The 17,738-nt window shown below is 42.1% G+C and overlaps 1 protein-coding gene across 3 annotated transcripts in view; it reads right to left on the reverse strand.

Annotated features, from left to right (window-relative positions):
* nphp4 (nephronophthisis 4) overlaps window positions 1–17,738 on the reverse strand; it is a 114,390-nt gene that overhangs the window by 78,136 nt on the left and 18,516 nt on the right. For all 3 annotated transcript variants that reach the window (XM_037478490.2, XM_037478489.2, XM_062563576.1), the window contains exons 6-7: window positions 12,273–12,422; window positions 10,635–10,771 (exon numbers count right to left, since the gene is read on the reverse strand). In XM_037478490.2, coding sequence (XP_037334387.2) covers window positions 10,635–10,771; window positions 12,273–12,422 — 287 coding nt within the window. The remainder of the gene's footprint in view (window positions 1–10,634; window positions 10,772–12,272; window positions 12,423–17,738) is intronic.

Here is a 17,738-nt window from a genome sequence, read left to right on the forward strand (position 1 = left end):
ATTGTCGAGGAAAACAAAACTGTATTCCTTTGAAATCTGTGTTGAGAATAAATCGCCCACCAGAAAGGGGAAGATAACTCTGGTAGAAAAAGATATGTTATCTTGGAAAGAAGAATTGAACAGATAAAGCTCTTACATTTCTGTGGCGGATTGTAGAGCGTAACGTTTGAATTGCAATCCACATGCTATTTACACATGTTTCTGCCTATTTTATTTTTATGGGGGGGGGGGGGGGTTGTTTTTGTTCTTCCTTCCATCACCTGCATTTCAATCCAAAAAAAGTACAGAAGTGGAAGATTACTTCCTCACTTGGGTATTCACACCTGGAAATTGCATTCTCATCATGCAATAGTAACAAAGTTTTGTCTTGGATTCAATTTACCGCTTCAACTGCTGGGGGAGTCAGTGGGAGACAGAGAGGTGAGGATGACATATTGGTAAGCAAAATTGATTCAGTTGGGGACACTGTCATTTGAATAAAATGAAACTGCTGAAGAAGAAAGAAAGTCATTTAGACGGAATTTAGAAATAATGACAGTCGGACGAGATACGGAGAGCAGGCGGCAGCTGCCTCGTTGTGAGAATTTGAGGCAAAATGGGTGTCGATTTTCAGAGGAGGATGAATTAGTTTTTGAAGGTTATTTCTTTTGTGCTCAAAGGGCAGGAGATGAAGTGAGAAAGCAAGCTCTCTCTAATAGCTCCAACTTGGGCAGAAGACGCTTGAGGCAGAAAATGGGTCTTGACCCTGTAATCACCAAGTAGGGACTTCATAAATGGTCTTGACTGGGCTGAGAGGCGCTGATCCATAACAAGTCCCAATTTGGTTTTCTGAACAATATTGTACTCATTTAATACTACTCATAATTACATTATTTATTGAGGACTTTTAAAGACAGTGTGAACAAAGCGTTTGACAGATAATTGATATGTATTGAGCTTCTACCCTGCTTACTTTGGCAGCTCCTTCCACCAAGCAAGACACTGCCTAAAGTGGCAGCCAAATATGGTCACTTCCACTCACTGGTTTAAAAAAAAAAACAAGACTGTTAATTGAATAATGACAACTGATTGTGCTCCCAATTATTGCTGATGCATTTCAGGTGTGTGTCATGTGACTGTCTATATAAGCTGATGCACCTGCACGAAATAAAGAGGCTTAGTTTTTACTCAGATCTCAGATTACTGCAAAGAGTCCCTCCATGTTATTTGTCTGCCAAAGTTTATGGGGGCAATTGCAGGGGCAATCCTGCAGTAATACATGTGCTCCAGCTTTGGAATTTAGTACCTTTTGAAGTAAAGAAAATGAACTTATAGAAGTATCGAGTCCCATCAGACTAATTGCGCATCTATTGTGTGTCCTAATCATGTTACTGGGGAAAATGTCTTCATCTGAAAGAGTGACAAAGCTCCCAAAGAGTTCAACTGAAGGATATAATGAGCAAAATAATACAGATGATATATGACTCATAGGATAATTGCATCTTTTCACACGTCTTGACAATATAATTAATAATGCCTCCACTTAATTCTGATTACTCATATTATACCTCATTACATTTAATTATCTGTTTGTCATTATTGCTGCTCAAATACACACACACACACACATACAGTATATAGAGGGTATACAAGCTGTGCGTGCGTGCGTGCATGTGTGTGTTATCAGAAAATAATTATGGCAATTGCATGTATAAATGCTTCGGCTGAGATGGGCATCTTTTGTCTAATATCAGAGTTATTATTCAGCTTATTAGAAGCATTATGTGAAAGAGCCTGCCTTTCAGTCCTTTGTCACATGTCAGCATAAGAACAGGAAGGATCTGTCATGGCTGCACAAAAATTGCTGGCATCTATTAATTCTGGCCAGATCTAATCTTGTTTCATTCGTCGCCATTTCATTTCTTCCTTACATAAATGTAACGTGTTGTGGAAAATGTTGCACTTAGAAGCTATAAAAGACAAATAAAAGCTGAAAACATAGTTGGTAAATGTATGTCTTTCTCTGTATGGCACCTTAAAAGCCATCAGGTGTTCAGCAGTATGTTTTTGTGTCAGTACTTTGTGAAATCAATGTGTAGGGTGTTTAAAAAGATAACAATAACTCCACAGATGGCAACTGTCATCTCAAGGGTTGTGTGAGAAAGAGAGGAAAAGAGTGCGAGAGAAAGAAAGCAGATTAAATTATGTCCCACATGAGTTTTGTATAAGCCAATTATCAAGAGCCCACAACGGTGTGTCTCGTACCTTATAGTTTCACGCACACCACCTAAAGTCGCGGAGAGGATGCTTGCTGGCAGTTAACTTATCTGGTTTTGACCAACTGATAACACAGAAGTCAGGCACATCTGCATCCATGTCAAGACGTGTGTGTGTGTGTGTGTGCGTCCGTGTTGCTGCCCACACAGTGGATGTTAGCTCCCCCATGTTGAGGGTGAGTCATCCATGGCATGAAACAGTGGCAGCATCATTAGCATGCCGCTCTCATCCTCCCACTCTCCTGCTCCTTAACAGATTTTAACTGGCACAGAGCTTCCACTGATAAATCACTATTCACAACCAAAAATATTAAAGTCAAACACGCACTCACTCCGTTGCCTCCCTCCTTCTCAGGCGAGTCGTCGTCGCTAAACATGATAAATCTCATCGCCAATCGATGGAGTGCACATGGTACACCGCCATGAGGACATGTTTGGTTCCACTTGGAAAGAGACTAGAACAGTCCAACTAGGAACACAAACACGACACAAGCGTGCAAATCCATAACGTCAAAAGGATGAGGCTGCTATCGTCTTAAAAGTATTCTTATTGCCAACAAATTCCACCCTTAGCGCGTCTCTAAATATCTTCTGAGTTCCACACTCTGTGGCACTGAGCTCCAAGCCCATTTATTCCTGCTTACAGTTTTTTTCGATTGCTAAACGACAGTAAGCACAACTGGAACTACATGTGCAAAACTGTAACTACAGTCTGCACAGCAGCAGCTCATGTGGACCAAACTCTAGTTCATTTTTCATTGCTTGAACACAGTTTTCAAAACTCTACACACTTATCCCATGACTTTAACCACAACCTGCACAACACTGTGGATTTACAGCACTTTGTTCAAATGCTAACACACTGCTGTCAAAACTGTGAACCACACATTCAAAACAGAATAGATTTCAGCCTTGTGCCTTTCAAACACTGCTGATTGCAATTTCAGCTGAAAGACTAAGCAGGTGTCTTGTTTTAGACTTGTTAGTGAACACACACAAAATATATATATATATATACACTCACCGGCCACTTTATTAGGTACCCCCTGCTAGTAACGGGTTGGACCCCCTTTTGCCTTCAGAACTGCCTCAATTCTTCGTGGCATAGATTCAACAAGGTGCTGGAAGCATTCCTCAGGGAGTTTGGTCCATATTGACATGATGGCATCACACAGTTGCCGCAGATTTGTCGGCTGCACATCCATGATGCGAATCTCCCGTTCCACCACATCCCAAAGATGCTCTATTGGATTGAGATCTGGTGATTGTGGAGGCCATTTGAGTACAGCGAACTCATTGTCATGTTCAAGAAACCAGTCTGAGATGATTCCAGCTTTATGACATGGCGCTTTATCCTGCTGAAAGTAGCCATCAGAAGTTGGGTACATTGTGGTCATAAAGGGATGGACATGGTCAGCAACAATACTCAGGTAGGCTGTGGCGTTGCAACGATGCTCAATTGGTACCAAGGGGCCCAAAGAGTGCCAAGAAAATATTCCCCACACCATGACACCACCACCACCAGCCTGAACCGTTGATACAAGGCAGGATGGATCCACGCTTTCATGTTGTAGACGCCAAATTCTGACCCTACCATCCGAATGTCGCAGCAGAAATCGAGACTCATCAGACCAGGCAACGTTTTTCCAATCTTCTATTGTCCAATTTTGATGAGCTTGTGCAAATTGTAGCCTCAGTTTCCTGTTCTTAGCTGAAAGGAGTGGCACCCGGTGTGGTCTTCTGCTGCTGTAGCCCATCTGCCTCAAAGTTCGACGTACTGTGCGTTCAGAGATGCTCTAATGCCCACCTTGGTTGTAACGGGTGGTTATTTGAGTCACTGTTGCCCTTCTATCAGCTCGAACCAGTCTGGCCATTCTCCTCTGACCTCTGGCATCAACAAGGCATTTCCGCCCACAGAACTGCCGCTCACTGGATGTTTTTTCTTTTTCGGACCATTCTCTGTAAACCCTAGAGATGGTTGTGCGTGAAAATCCCAGTAGATTAGCAGTTTCTGAAATACTCAGACCAGCCCTTCTGGCACCAACAATCATGCCACGTTCAAAGTCACTCAAATCACCTTTCTTCCCCATACTGATGCTCGGTTTGAACTGCAGGAGATTGTCTTGACAATGTCTACATGCCTAAATGCACTGAGTTGCCGCCATGTGATTGGCTGCTTAGAAATTAAGTGTTAACAAGCAGTTGGACAGGTGTACCTAATAAAGTGGCCGGTGAGTGTATATAGGTGCATGGCAAGAGAGAACATTAGATGTGATGTTGACGAAAACCTGTGGCCTGATGCTAGAGAGAGGCAGGATTAGCCCCTCAATTATTTGTTAGAATTACTGTAAAGTATGTACTTTTAGTTTCTACCTTTTTTTTCTCATTACTGTAATTCTGTAAATTACAGTACAGACTATTGAAGCAAACTGCTAATTTTCATTTACCTTAAAGAAATGTTATGTTCTAAAAATGTAAATAAAATAAATCATGTGAAAGAATGTCAATCTTTTCATTGAAGAAAATATTACTTTCTATGAAGTCACTGAAATTGTTCAAACTGTAAATATGAAAATGTAGTATTTTCTGTATTGGTGTTTGATGCTAGTGTTTTTACTCTCAGTGTGTTCTGAGTGACAGTGTGTGTTATCTCAGTGAGGGTTGTGCATAGTGTTTGGCTGCACTGAGCCTGTTTTGAGCCATGTGTTAAGAGTTATGTTGCTTGGAGTGAGTTTTGCAGGTGATGTGAACTGTTTAGCTCAGGTGACTGTTGGTAGTGCAGACTGTAGTTAGAGTTTTGCACATGTAGTTCCAGTTGTGCTCACTGTCGTTTAGCAATCGAAAAAAACTGTAAGATATAGATCTGCAATAGCAGGTCAAACAATAAACATTTCATTTTTGGAAAAGCTCCCGGAGGAGTAATATGTATTTGCTTCTCGATTGAGTGTTTACAGAAGGAAAATAATCTATTGAGTGTTTACAGAAGGAAAATAATCTATTGAGTGTGTGTTTTCTATAGTCTTTGGGGCACGGAGCAGAAAGTTAACATTCATTTTCATGTGTTTGTAAAATTGAAAACATCTTGGAACTAGGAATTAATCAGAAAAGGGAGTTATCAAAGCCCTGATAGATAAGAAATACTTTTGACTAAACAACACTTGGAAAAGTAAGTGCTTAGGACCACAAATTAACTACAACTTACTTATCACTACACAACTAGTCACTAAAATAGAAGGTAATTATTTAAATTCACAAAATATAGCATGGCAAATCATTTAATTATTATTGAATATTACTACAAAGCAATTAATGCTTTAATACAGGAAAGGTATTCATAAAACCCATTTTCTCCAACATGAAATTAACAAAGAATAAAAGACACAGGCCTAATGCAATGCAATCGATTAATAACACTGGATAGGAGCACATCAAAGTCTGTGTGGAATCGTTATCTATAGAATTCTAAGCCATGCCTTAGGCAGCTCTTGAATTGCCAAAGGAAAAATGGCTGGGAGTTAGAAAGAGATGAAAATACACTGACTCTTGTCAGTCAACAAAACCATGTTGACAAGACATTTAAAGGAACAGTGTGTAGGTGGATTTATTGGCAGGTTTTCTTGGGTGTAAAATAACCTGAACCTAAAAATCATTGTGTTTTCGTTACCTCAGAATGAGCAGTTTAGATCTACTTGGGGGGGGGGGGGGGGCATCCATATGGAGCGGGTCCTACAATAGCCCATAACGGACTATACGAAATGAATAGATCACAAGCATTTCCACGTGGGCCATTGCAGTTCCCCTCCACACTGCACCTTTAAAGACCTTTGTCCCATGAGGGTCACGGAGAAACACAAGCCTCCTTTAATCAGATCAAACTGGTCTGATAAAAAAGGAGGCTTGTGTTTAAAATGGAAATTTGAATCGGAAAAACTTCAAAAACACAATTTGCCCAGACGAAAGGTGCAGCGACTTCCAACAGACTCCTGAGAGTGCCAAGCCGATGGTTGAGACCTAACTGGTGGCCGACGCGTCTCCCGGAGGTCACTTTGTTTGTTTTGGCAAATAAATTCATGCTAAAGAGGGTCTGACTTACTGGATCGTCCATCACTACTACTTTCATAAACAACTGATGTGTGAGCGCAAGTGTAGTGAACACCATTCCTTTGCGGCGCATCCCTTACAGTAGCTGCAGGCCTGACAATGAAAGGGAGAAGGCGCTGCGCTTGCACTTCAGTAGGTACGACCAAACTCTGTGTCCTTGGAGAACAAAGTGCGAGACTATTTCAGAAATACACACACCTTTTGTCTTTTCTTTTGATTCCAAGTCCACGGGGGCAGTTCCTACTTTTGAGTGAGATTTCTTCTTCTGGAACGAATGAAAACTTCCTGGAGCTTTGCTGCAAAAGCCTTTTTTCCATTCTTTAAATCGGCCTAAGGGGTTTTGTTCTGCCTGCGGCGTGGCTTCAGTCCTCGCCGCCTTGTCTCCTCCTCTTCGTCATCTTATGTGCACCAAGGTTTATTGATCCTGGGCCAAGGTCTGACACGCATAAAATAAACAAGATCTCAGGCCCTTTCATATCTCATTTGTCTTGTTGTCCATTGTCTTTCTGTCCGTTGTTACGCACCAAATTCCTTGTATGTCAAACATATTTTGGCAATAAATTTTCCCGATTCCTGATACAGGTCACTAAAGGTAGTTCTGCCTCTGGCTTCGCTCAAACTGGGGCAAAGTGGACGTGTTCCAGCAACCCTCAAAATGAACAGTCATAGATTTTTTTCTTTTTAAACTCTAGGTCAGAGCGTGTTTGTCGAGGTTCTTGACGAATCTTCAAACCAGCCCCTGTGCTCATTAACGCGTGCTGTGAAGCTATAAGTAGCTCCCACATTTCACACGGAAAGCACATCAAGGAGGGCGCAGGCTGTATAATATATGGGAAAGTGGACTGTAAAAAGAAGCCACGCTCTGTGATGGGGTTTTTTCGGGCTAAAAATAGCATTGCTTATGGGGAGATTATGTGAAGACTGTATGATGTCAGACCAGCAGCCAGCATAAAGGATTTGTCTCATTCGGCACCGTACATTCTACCGCCACACGCAGCCCTCTTCGTTCTCTTGTCACTCGATACCAATTTAATCGCGGACGAGCTGGCACGGAGTCACGGATACGCACACAACTCCTCTCACGTTGCGGTGCAAGTGAGTTGGCAGGTGAGGTGTCAGCATCACTTCGGAGACAGCTTGATGACAATCCAGCTGGAGTCACACTTTTAAAGGTCTCACAGAGATCACACGCGCTTTTTTCTGTCTGTCTCACCCTCTCGCTCACATTCTCTCACACACACACACACACAATTTAATTAAAAGTTGCAATCAAGCTGACTTCTGCATGTATTAACACCTCTCGCAGACATGAGAATGTTCTTCATAACACTGAAGTTAAAAAAAAGTTTGGAACATTTTACTAATATACACAACTCGTGAAGATCTTCAAAGAACATTGCACACGCGAGAATCCAAAATGAGATGATTATTTTATTATAACATGTCACTTACCTACCTCACAGTGGAAAAGAAGTTGTAACTTTCCCTTGTTTGTATTTAATTAAATACAGGATTACGTAATATTTTGTACCTAACGAGCACATGTCTTGCCACTACTTTTTTACCCAAGCAGTTGTCCGGACAAGTTAAATGTCTGGACAGGCACAGTCCATGTTGAGAAGGGGAAAAAAGCTGTTTGGAAAAGCTCTCCGGCTTCGGGGGAAAGGACCATATGTGGACGTCAATATTATGACTCCACGATGAGGCTGAACATTTAACCATGACCTCGCTGCAGCGACCAAAATGATCAAACTGCGGACAAAGCAACATCTTTTAGAGACAAGCTGAGGAGTTCAGATACCCAAATGGAGCTCAAAGTAGAGCCACTGCGCATTCACAGTGAAAGGAGCTTGTGTGAGTGGGTATGCATGCCACTCAGATGACTACGTCTCCTGGGTAGAAAAATGCAAAACACACATCCAGATTGCACTTGGGAAGCCTTGACCACCAGCATTAGCATGTCTGGTCTGCGTTGCTTAGCACACAACTGTGATCCCGGCCCAGGGAAGCAGTGGATGTAAAATAGCTGAATAGATGATATCACCTTTTGAAACAAAAGGCTTACAGGAGAGAGGCTTCCTTTAATGCAACCCAGTCAATATAGGACTAAAGAATATTATGGACGGATTTTTATTGACGCTCATTAGTAGTCAAAGTCTGACTCTGTTTAAATCGTCTTTTGCAATATATAGAACTTTATAACACAGTCTAGTACCGTTCATAATATATCATTCAACACCAGTCAAAAAAAAGCAAAAAAATGCCCAATCCTCATCCCCATTATCAGCCCCTAGAGGCGTTAACAATTATTGTCCTGAGGGAGGCTCTGAAAGTGGGGTTTGTACCTTTTGGGAATTTAAAATGTGCCCATTAAATAAGGATTTTTTCAGTGTGTCCATGTATTAATTAATGTGCTCTATCCCGCCCTTCTTTTTTTTGGTCACAATCTGCCCTGGGTCCTTCCTAAGAATAGTATGAATATTAACATGGTGGCACTTTGGGCCATCAAGCCTCTCTTTGAATATAACTGAATTTGATTTATTAATTTATCTGGGATTGCTTGTCTGTACAGAGCAAGTTCCATCCCATTGGGATGGGGGCAGTTCTAGAGGCCTTCCCATGACGGTCCTGGCCCGTGGCAGGGTCAAGTCTGCACTAAAGGGGATAGAAGAAAAGGGAAAAATACCTGAACCAGCACCCTCATTTAATCCATTTTCTCATTATTTACTTTCTTTCTGCTGCTTTTGATTTTAATGTAAAAAGTGGAGCTATGGACCTCTGGTAAAGTTTTTTCAGTCTCGCTCTCTTTCATCCCGTGGATGCACATACAGGCAGTGCATAATACAGGTGTCACTCTATTCCACTGATCCACTGAAACAAAGCAGTGAAGAGCAGCCCTGCAAGCTAGTAAACATGGAAGTTAACAATGCTGGATTCAAAATACTTTGAGTATGTGCACAAGAAGCGTTGTGTTTGTCCTTAAGGTCTAACCTCAAGAACAAACAACGCTTTTTGGGACACTGAATGAATGACTTTTGTTTGTTCGCATAAAACCTTCACAGAGCTTCTTTAATTGATTTATTTCATTTGAAACAGGCACGACGGAAGCTAAATTCGTAACCTCTGGCTGATTAAAAAGACCAAGAACCAATTTCCTGTTTGCTGCAGACAAAGAGCGTGGAAAGAAATCAGTCCCCTTCGTCTGTTAATTATTTAATATTCTTTTCATAATTTCCTTGTTACCTGCACAATTATGGCTCTTATTATTGCGAATTATATATTGCAAGAATCTAAAAAGTCTGCAAAATAATTGCATTGAAATGCAATTTTTTAACAATTTCACTTTAACGTTGGAAACTTCCAACCATGTATATAGAGACTTTTACATATAGAGTCTGTGCTTATCTAGCGACAACAGCATGTGAAACCAAAACCACCAGCTATGTTCATACAGTAAACATCTCAGTACACCTACAGTATAAATGCACAAGGTAGGCACTGGTTTCTACCATTTGCTCCCCTTAATAAGGTCCAAACACACGCTCGATCCCCTGTATTTGAGTTTGACGATCTAGCCCGGGCACTATCAAAGCGCAGCGCGGAAGTGATGTGGAGTGACAGCCCTGTCATATCAATTTTCATTCATACCAAAGACAAGTCTCACTTAGGCTGAAGTGGACAGATAGGGCCTGTGCAAAGCCACTGTACAAATAGTCCATAGATGCACCTGTCAAATACAGTTAACCATCTGGGTTTCTGAAGACAAGAAAAAGGGGAAGAGAATAGATAAGCTCCATTTAGTTTGGGAGGTGATGTGCCTCTAAATTGCACTGGCAGCTGTAAAAGTGCTTGTCCTCGCACACTGCAGAAACAGAAAGTGAGATAAAGTAAAGCATCAGGCGGCAGGGACTAATCTTGGCCGAGGTGTGCCTAAGCCATTGTGACCATCTTTAATTTGCGGAATGTAGTTCAGAAGGATGAAATGTTTTTGGGGACTATGTGTTTGTGAGTTTTGTTTCCCCCTAAACCATGGAGTGACTTGTTTGCACACCACGGACATTTAAACTAAGCAGGCGGTTACATATGTGCAACATAAAATAATAGATAATATATTTCCCTTGACCCTGTATCCGTAGTTGACTTCTCTTTATAGAACATCTACTCTTAGTAGCCTTATAGCCACTGTATCAGAATATGGATTTTAAGAAGAGTGGACGTGTTTTCACACATCTCAGGACACCATAACTGTCTCCCTGATTGATGGAAGCCGGGCCTTACTGTGTTGTGGCAGTCGTCATTGATCAGCTGCAGCAGCTGGCTCTCAAACTTCTCCAGGGACGGCTGGAGGGAGATGGTCAGTCTGTGCAGGGTAAAGGGCAGCATCTTCAGCAGCTGAGGCTTCAGTAAAGAGTCTCCTGGCAAAAGTAGGGCGATACAGCATGATGACATTTGCATGATTATATTATATTTACAGCTCTCCTGACTCTAACAAAAGATTCCTCTCCCTGCTGTGTGTTCATCTTGTTTTTTTTGAGGCTCAGAAAACATCTGTTCTCTTGGGGTCTGCAATACATGTATGAGACGAGCGGTGAACTATATTCCAGTGTATCCCCATTTGTGACCCATTTGCAAAGTTCCCTGACATTCTCCATCATCCCCAGAACATTTATCAGGGCCCCCCAGACGTTCTAGAAACCTAAGAAGTCAAGCAGAAAAGGCATGGTTTGATAAAGTGGTATAGCCATGTTTATTCCACTTTCAGAGCCATTTTTGTTATCATATGGAGTGAGCTGAAGTTTTCCATGTTGGGTTCCGAGTAGTTATAAAGTTTGCTCACCCTGGACACTAATGATATACTGACATAGTCTAGTTAACATATTTTAATACTTGTATCAAACGTCCCGTTTACATCTGAACCGTTGACATACATTGAGTCGATTGGAGAAGCTCAAAAATGTCTGTGAGGTCCACAATCGACCCTTTTCAGACATAACAAAGCGTGATCCAAATCTCTTCGAGAGTAATGCAGCCATCAGGCGGCTCGTCGCAGCCCTCGTCTCCGGAGCGCAGAGGTGGACCGTTCTGAAGGCGCCATGAATATCAAACCGGTGGCTGTGGTCTTAAGAGGCAGCTTAGGTCTGTGCTGCTCACTGCCCCAGAACATGAAGAGGATTAGCCGCCTACCATACCTCCCACTGACTCCCAATGATTAGAGCTGCGCACTGTCACACTTTATTACATTCCCCCTCAGAAACTTACTTTCTAAATACTGCAGACATTTCAGCTTCCAATGGAGCCAAGTTAACAGGGAAAAAGGCCGATTTTAGGTACCATGATAAATGTCCTGTTATCTTGGCCGTTGGGGAAACACACGTGAGCAGTGTGTTCTGTCAGATTATTTGATATGTGCTGACGGAGTTAGGATGAGCCATGTCATGCTTTGGATTACTAGAAGCCCTAAAATGAATTACTGAATCACAGATACAATTCTGAAACACAGTCGACACAAAACACATATGAATGCGTCCATTAAAAATATCCTTTTTTTCTGGAAAAAAAACACCAAATGACCTACCTCTATCTCAGGACGGCTACTGACAGATGCAAAATGAAGGAATGAATGAATGAAACACAGGCCACAACCCACTCACACATGAGCTGTTAACAGCACTGAATTACGCTCTAAAAATCTCATCTTGACAAGAATAACTTTATAGGAATGCGTAAACAGACTAGAACTGCTATCACACTTTAGGGTGTGTGTTTTCACCTTATCTGAACAATCATCCAATTTGACATTTTCCAACAATATCCAAATCTAGTAGCAAAGGCTTCATTGCAGTCGTCTCATGTTGACATCGGAGGCCGTTCACACATTGCTTTGACCTTACACCTTCTCGGAGACGTGGAGCTTACCTGTTGGAGAAGCTGCAAGCCCGGGAATGTTCTCCTTCCCAGATATGAGGACATTCTCCGGCAGGAGGTGCATCACGGACACCAACGCTTGGTGGTTTCTTATAGCACAGTCCAAATGTGCTCCATTAATGGTCGTCAGGAGACTGCTGTCTGCAGAAAAGCATACCAAAGACATTTTAGGTAGGAATGTTTACTATTTCACATGGCAAACAAGCAAACCGCCACTGTGAATACAAATGAGTCCGTCATCCCCAACACACCCAAAGAATCAATCTCCTGGCTCATGCAGAGTCTAACATTTACCCAAAAGCAATGAGTCACAGGCAGCATGACACAAGACACGCACATCATATTTCAATATTCCGCGTGGGTGACCGAGGTGCGATGTTCCATTACACCGCGAGCATCGTTTTCTAGGGCTAAACCGAGGTGACAATGGTTCAACTTGGAAGAGGCGCTCCTCCAGAATGAGGCCCCAAGGTATGAGCAATGTGCTTGTCATCGCCCGACCAGGTCATCCAATGACAAGCGACGGCCCACAATTCCTGCCGTTTACACCAAGCGCTGACTATTTGGAAGGTGAGCTCGGTGGTGTTGGATGTGCCGCATATGTTGCCTCCCGCCGAGCCTGAACAGTAACACAATTTGTCAATCTGACGGGGGGGAGGGGGGGGGGGGTTAATGATTGCACCTTCAAAAGCATCAGTGACAGTCAATACAGGACGCTTCATTCACCCTCACAGACCTTTCAGACAACAGACGGATTAAATGGGAGTGGTGTCTAAAAACATCGTGTTGCTGATTTCTTTTAATTCGTTAGGGGGATGAAGGGTAAAGTTATTCACCATCTAGGAACAAAAGAACTGTTTCTCAGCTCTCTTCCTACCGCCAATAACAAAAACTGAAGAAGGCCTCCATAGATGCCTGCCGTCCTTGTGGCTCCCAGTTGTTTGGCTATTCGTTTCCAGCATGACATCACAGCCTGAACGAGCATCAAAGCGATGGCAGGTCTGAATGAAATCAAAGGAAGAGCCAGGCTTAACGACTTACAGGGCTTTCCCCACCGCAATCACTATACCCAAACCACCAAAACTTTTTAGGGAAAAGATGAAATGAGAAAAGATGAAACAGTTTAAACAATATGAAACTTGTGGTGGAATAATGAGAACTTCCAAATCCTGCAAAGCCTTAGAGATTAGATCTCAGAATTCAAGCTGTGGTTACATAAAAAGGACGGACCAAATATTAAAGTTCTGACTTTCATTAAAAGGTGATACACCTTACTGAATCATATTAAATTACTGCTTCAGACAATCAGTAAATGTAATTTACCGACAATGGAAAATAAAGCCCAGTCAATACATTTAGAATTTCTACATCTAACCCAAAATAAAGACTGTGCCGACTGTGCACGCTAACAAACCCACCGATCTGTGCAAACATCTCACCTAGCCATCACTGCGCATGTCTGTTTTGGAGTAGATCTGGCTTTCAGTGTGCAGCAGATAACCAAGTGTCTTACCAGCCCTCAAAATATGCAGCTACAACTTCAGTTCTAATAAAATATAACGACACAAAATTGCTGAATGATATCCAGAAACACAATGAAATATTTGTGTCAGTCGGCTCATAAAACATCAGTGCATTTCTCTGGTTACTTTGAATGCAAGTTGCTTAGCCAGAGTACAGAAATAAAGTCCAAACTTTTGTAAAGAAGAATTCAATTTGTTCAGACATTGGATTGGTGAATTGAATAAAAAATGTAAGATGTCAAAATTCAAAAACAAACTTCATGCATTCATGCTACTGGAATATTCTTCAGAAAAAACAAATAAAATACAGAAAGGAATTCAGTTACATACCAAATTAATAACAAGGGGAATCTCATTAATACAAATAAAGTTGATTACATAAATTATGTCTTAGAGTCAAAGAAGTATTTTTTTCAATGTCCATCTCAAAATGTGGATTACCTTTCATCCCTTTTCATGGCAGAGCAAGTGCCTTCATCTTCAAAGTGAATAAAAAGGGATTGAGAATGAGAGAAGAAGAGGGAGTACATTACTGTGTTCTCCTCCCCTCCCATTCCATGACTCATCCCCCCTCATCCCCCCCCCCCCCCAAATCCGAAGTAAACTTACTTCAAAAAAGTGCTTATGTGTAAAGCCGAAGAAGGAGAAATGGTTTGAGGAAATCTCTGAAGTTGCAGCACCGCATCAACTCTGTTGCTACAAACGTTCTCGGTGGCAACGGCAGCTTTCGTTTAAAAATGGGTTTCTCACCGCGGAAGAAAGTCGGGAAGGAGAAAAGGGAAGAGGGAGAAAGCCAAGCACACGAGTTTCCTCCTCCACGCAGATGCCGGCCAGCTGTCGGAAACTTTTTCATCATTTATTTCTCGCAATTCATTATGCATCACGCTTGGGTCTCCGTCAGATGCTGTGCATGCATTAAAAAAAACGACCCCAAATAGCGGTGGTGCGGTACCTCCGTCAGCTGAGCAGCATCTTGGCAAGAGATGAGAAACCAAGGAAGTGGACGGGAAAAATGGCTCAGCTTCAGACAAAAAGAGGCCGTGGTTTCGGGATGGTGGTTGAGAGGAAAGTAATAAAGAAGAAAACTAATAGGGGGATTTTGGAGAGTGGGTTTTAAAGCAAACTCGGGCACGAGTGAACGAAAGTGATGAGTTGCTTTTGTTGCCACTGTTTGGCACTGAAGCAACTGCAGCTTTGGTGCTTCTCCATTTCACTTGCTGGAGAACGGGGAAGCTAGCAGGAGGGATTCGAGGCACCAGGCTTTGCCACAGCTAGATTTCTAAAACAATTCAATGTTTGGTGATTCAGGCTTAAACGGTTAGTCGCTTTGATGCTGCCACACTTTCTGCACATCTTTGTAAATCCTCCCATGTTGGATTGGGCGCCAGACAGAAAATCTCCACGTAGTCTGTCAGAAATGCTTATGTGGATGTTTCAATGATTTCCAGACCAAATATGGTAAATATTTGGGAATAGAAACACAAGATACTGATAAATATCAGCCAATATCTCATACACACGAGCATGTACTTTGAGTTATTTTAAAATACCAACGTAGGAACTGGAACATTAAAACAATTACAAAGTAACTTTGTGGATGAACCATACAATTTCTGATTCTAAGACCGTATCTAATTTTGTACCGTGACATCTCTTTTTACCATCAGCTGTCATGTGCTAACACCAATAAATTGACACCTGCAATATCAACTTGATGAGAAGGTTAAAATTAAATGTAGGAGCGATAGCTTTCTCTAAATTTTGCACTCTTGCTGCTTGAGATACATAGTTATATACAGAGTGACACGTCTTGAACACACAGGTATAATAACTTTTTGGATGTTTTGCCCCCCGTTTGAATATTGGCTTAACGTGGAAAAGTTCAAGTTCGAGGAGCCACGACAAAGGGGAAATTGTTATTTGCCTTCATTAAGTATGTTGGAAGTTTGAAGTTCCCCCAAACAGCAATAAAGCTTAGCGTAGGTGTTGAAAACCAACACAACGTGGGCTGCCTTTTGAGACGGCTATACATGCAAGAATAACCCTATCAAAAAGGCACCAGTAAACCTTTTTATCTCAGCCAGTGTTCATCAGTGAGAACGTTTTGTCGTGATATTACCTCTCAATCCAACACACAGAGATGTGCATATCCATCGTGATGTTAATTCAAATTGAGATATGCTAATGTCAACACAATGTACCATCGGTTTGTCCTCTCATTATACCAAGAGGACCCCCGAGCAGCCCTCCATCTTTCCTATTCGATTTTTTCTTCTCTCCGCTCCTTCCCCTTTGCTCTCAGTCGGTCGAGGGCAGACAGATCAGGCCAATGAGCTCGCTCCCTTTGCTTTGTGCCCGTTTCCTCCTGCTTTTTTTTGCCTCTCAGAAGACTATCAAAAGCCCCAAGGCAACTTCCTTTCCTTAATCTTCTCTTCCCGTTTCCTGCCTCTTGACCCTGACTCCACCTCAAAGAAAATAGGGATGGTTGGAGTACCACTCTATTCATTTCTTTCCTTGTGCTCCCTTTTCTGTTTCAAACCAACTCGTCTCCAATTTATTTTTCAGCATTTAGGTTTTCTGTATTGATCTTATGGTCTTATAATCTGTGCTTTAAATTCATACTTCACAGGTTAAGACGGCACTGCACATTAAACTGGCTTTCATTTTTTTCTGCTTAAAAAGTAAGAATCAGAAATCAGAAGTTGATCAAAAAAGAATGTTCCAGAGCCATCAATAAGCTTGTATGTTCGTGTTGTAGCTGCATGACTTGCTATCGGTGGCTGTATTTTCTTAGAATCAATTCAATGTGTAATCTAGTGAGGCGTCTTAGCCATTCCCATTTTTCCACCAAGTTAGTCTTCTACGGTCAAACCATTTGTACTCTCCGCCCTCCTTGTGCGTCATCTTAATGTCTTTGTGTTTTATCTCTCATTCGTTGCCGCCCCCACCAACCAGCATCAGAGTGTGTGCACTGTGCGCTGCCCGGCAGTAGAACATAGAGACATGTATCGTAGCTACAGGATAGAGCCTGCCTGAAGGTGCTCACACTCCACTGCCAATTGCATCCCCCCCAACACACACCTCACTGGTATACAACAACATGCGCTGGCAGTTAGTGGCTCTTCTCTGCTATGAAAGCGGCTTATGTCATTGCAAGACTGTGGACTCAGAAATATGGAAGATCTCAACGAATGCATACATTAGAATCCCAATTCTGTATGAACTGCTTCCATACATTTCTATGAATGTAGCGATTGTTTTACATTCCTTGTTAAACTATTGGGCAGCTGTTATTCTTTATATTTGTTACTGTGAAAACTGTTTGTTTGTTCATCCCAGAGTCTGATCATAATTCGATTGAAAACCTTTTTGTGATGTCATACTGTAGCAAAGCAAACACCGCCAAAAGTGATTTATGGTTCCATTCTATGTGTCACAGCCATTCCCGTGAGCGAGGGAGAACAACCCCAGAGCTCGCCCCTTTCTGAATGGAAGGCCTTAATTAATGCTTGCCTTAATTAACCTGCTCTGCAAGGCACTGGCCTTCCCGTCGTTATAGGTAACAAATCGTGCTTAGAAATTGAATTGCATTTTTTTCTATTGGATTTTTATTTAACCAGTTCCCTTTCAGGTCTTTGTGTGTCCCAACGGTTTTTATTTTCTTGGATAAAAAAAAAATGTGGCCCTTGTTTGCAAAAGGGGCTGAAGGGCTGAATAGCGGAGCCACAAGTCTTCCACACACGCCATCAGGGGAGTTGACATCAGGTGTGCAAGGAGACACACCTGGACCTCATCAAGGGCTGGGTGCAAAAAGGACAAAAAAAGGCAAGGAGGGAAGCAGAAGAGACGGGTTGGGAGAGGAGCAGTGTGGGTGCTCCCTTAGAGCACCAGGGTCGAGAACGAAATCCCGGTAAGCCGGATAGCGGCCCGGTTT

This window comes from Pungitius pungitius, chromosome 1 (genome assembly GCF_949316345.1).
Source record: "Pungitius pungitius chromosome 1, fPunPun2.1, whole genome shotgun sequence".
Classification (NCBI taxonomy): domain Eukaryota; kingdom Metazoa; phylum Chordata; class Actinopteri; order Perciformes; family Gasterosteidae; genus Pungitius; species Pungitius pungitius.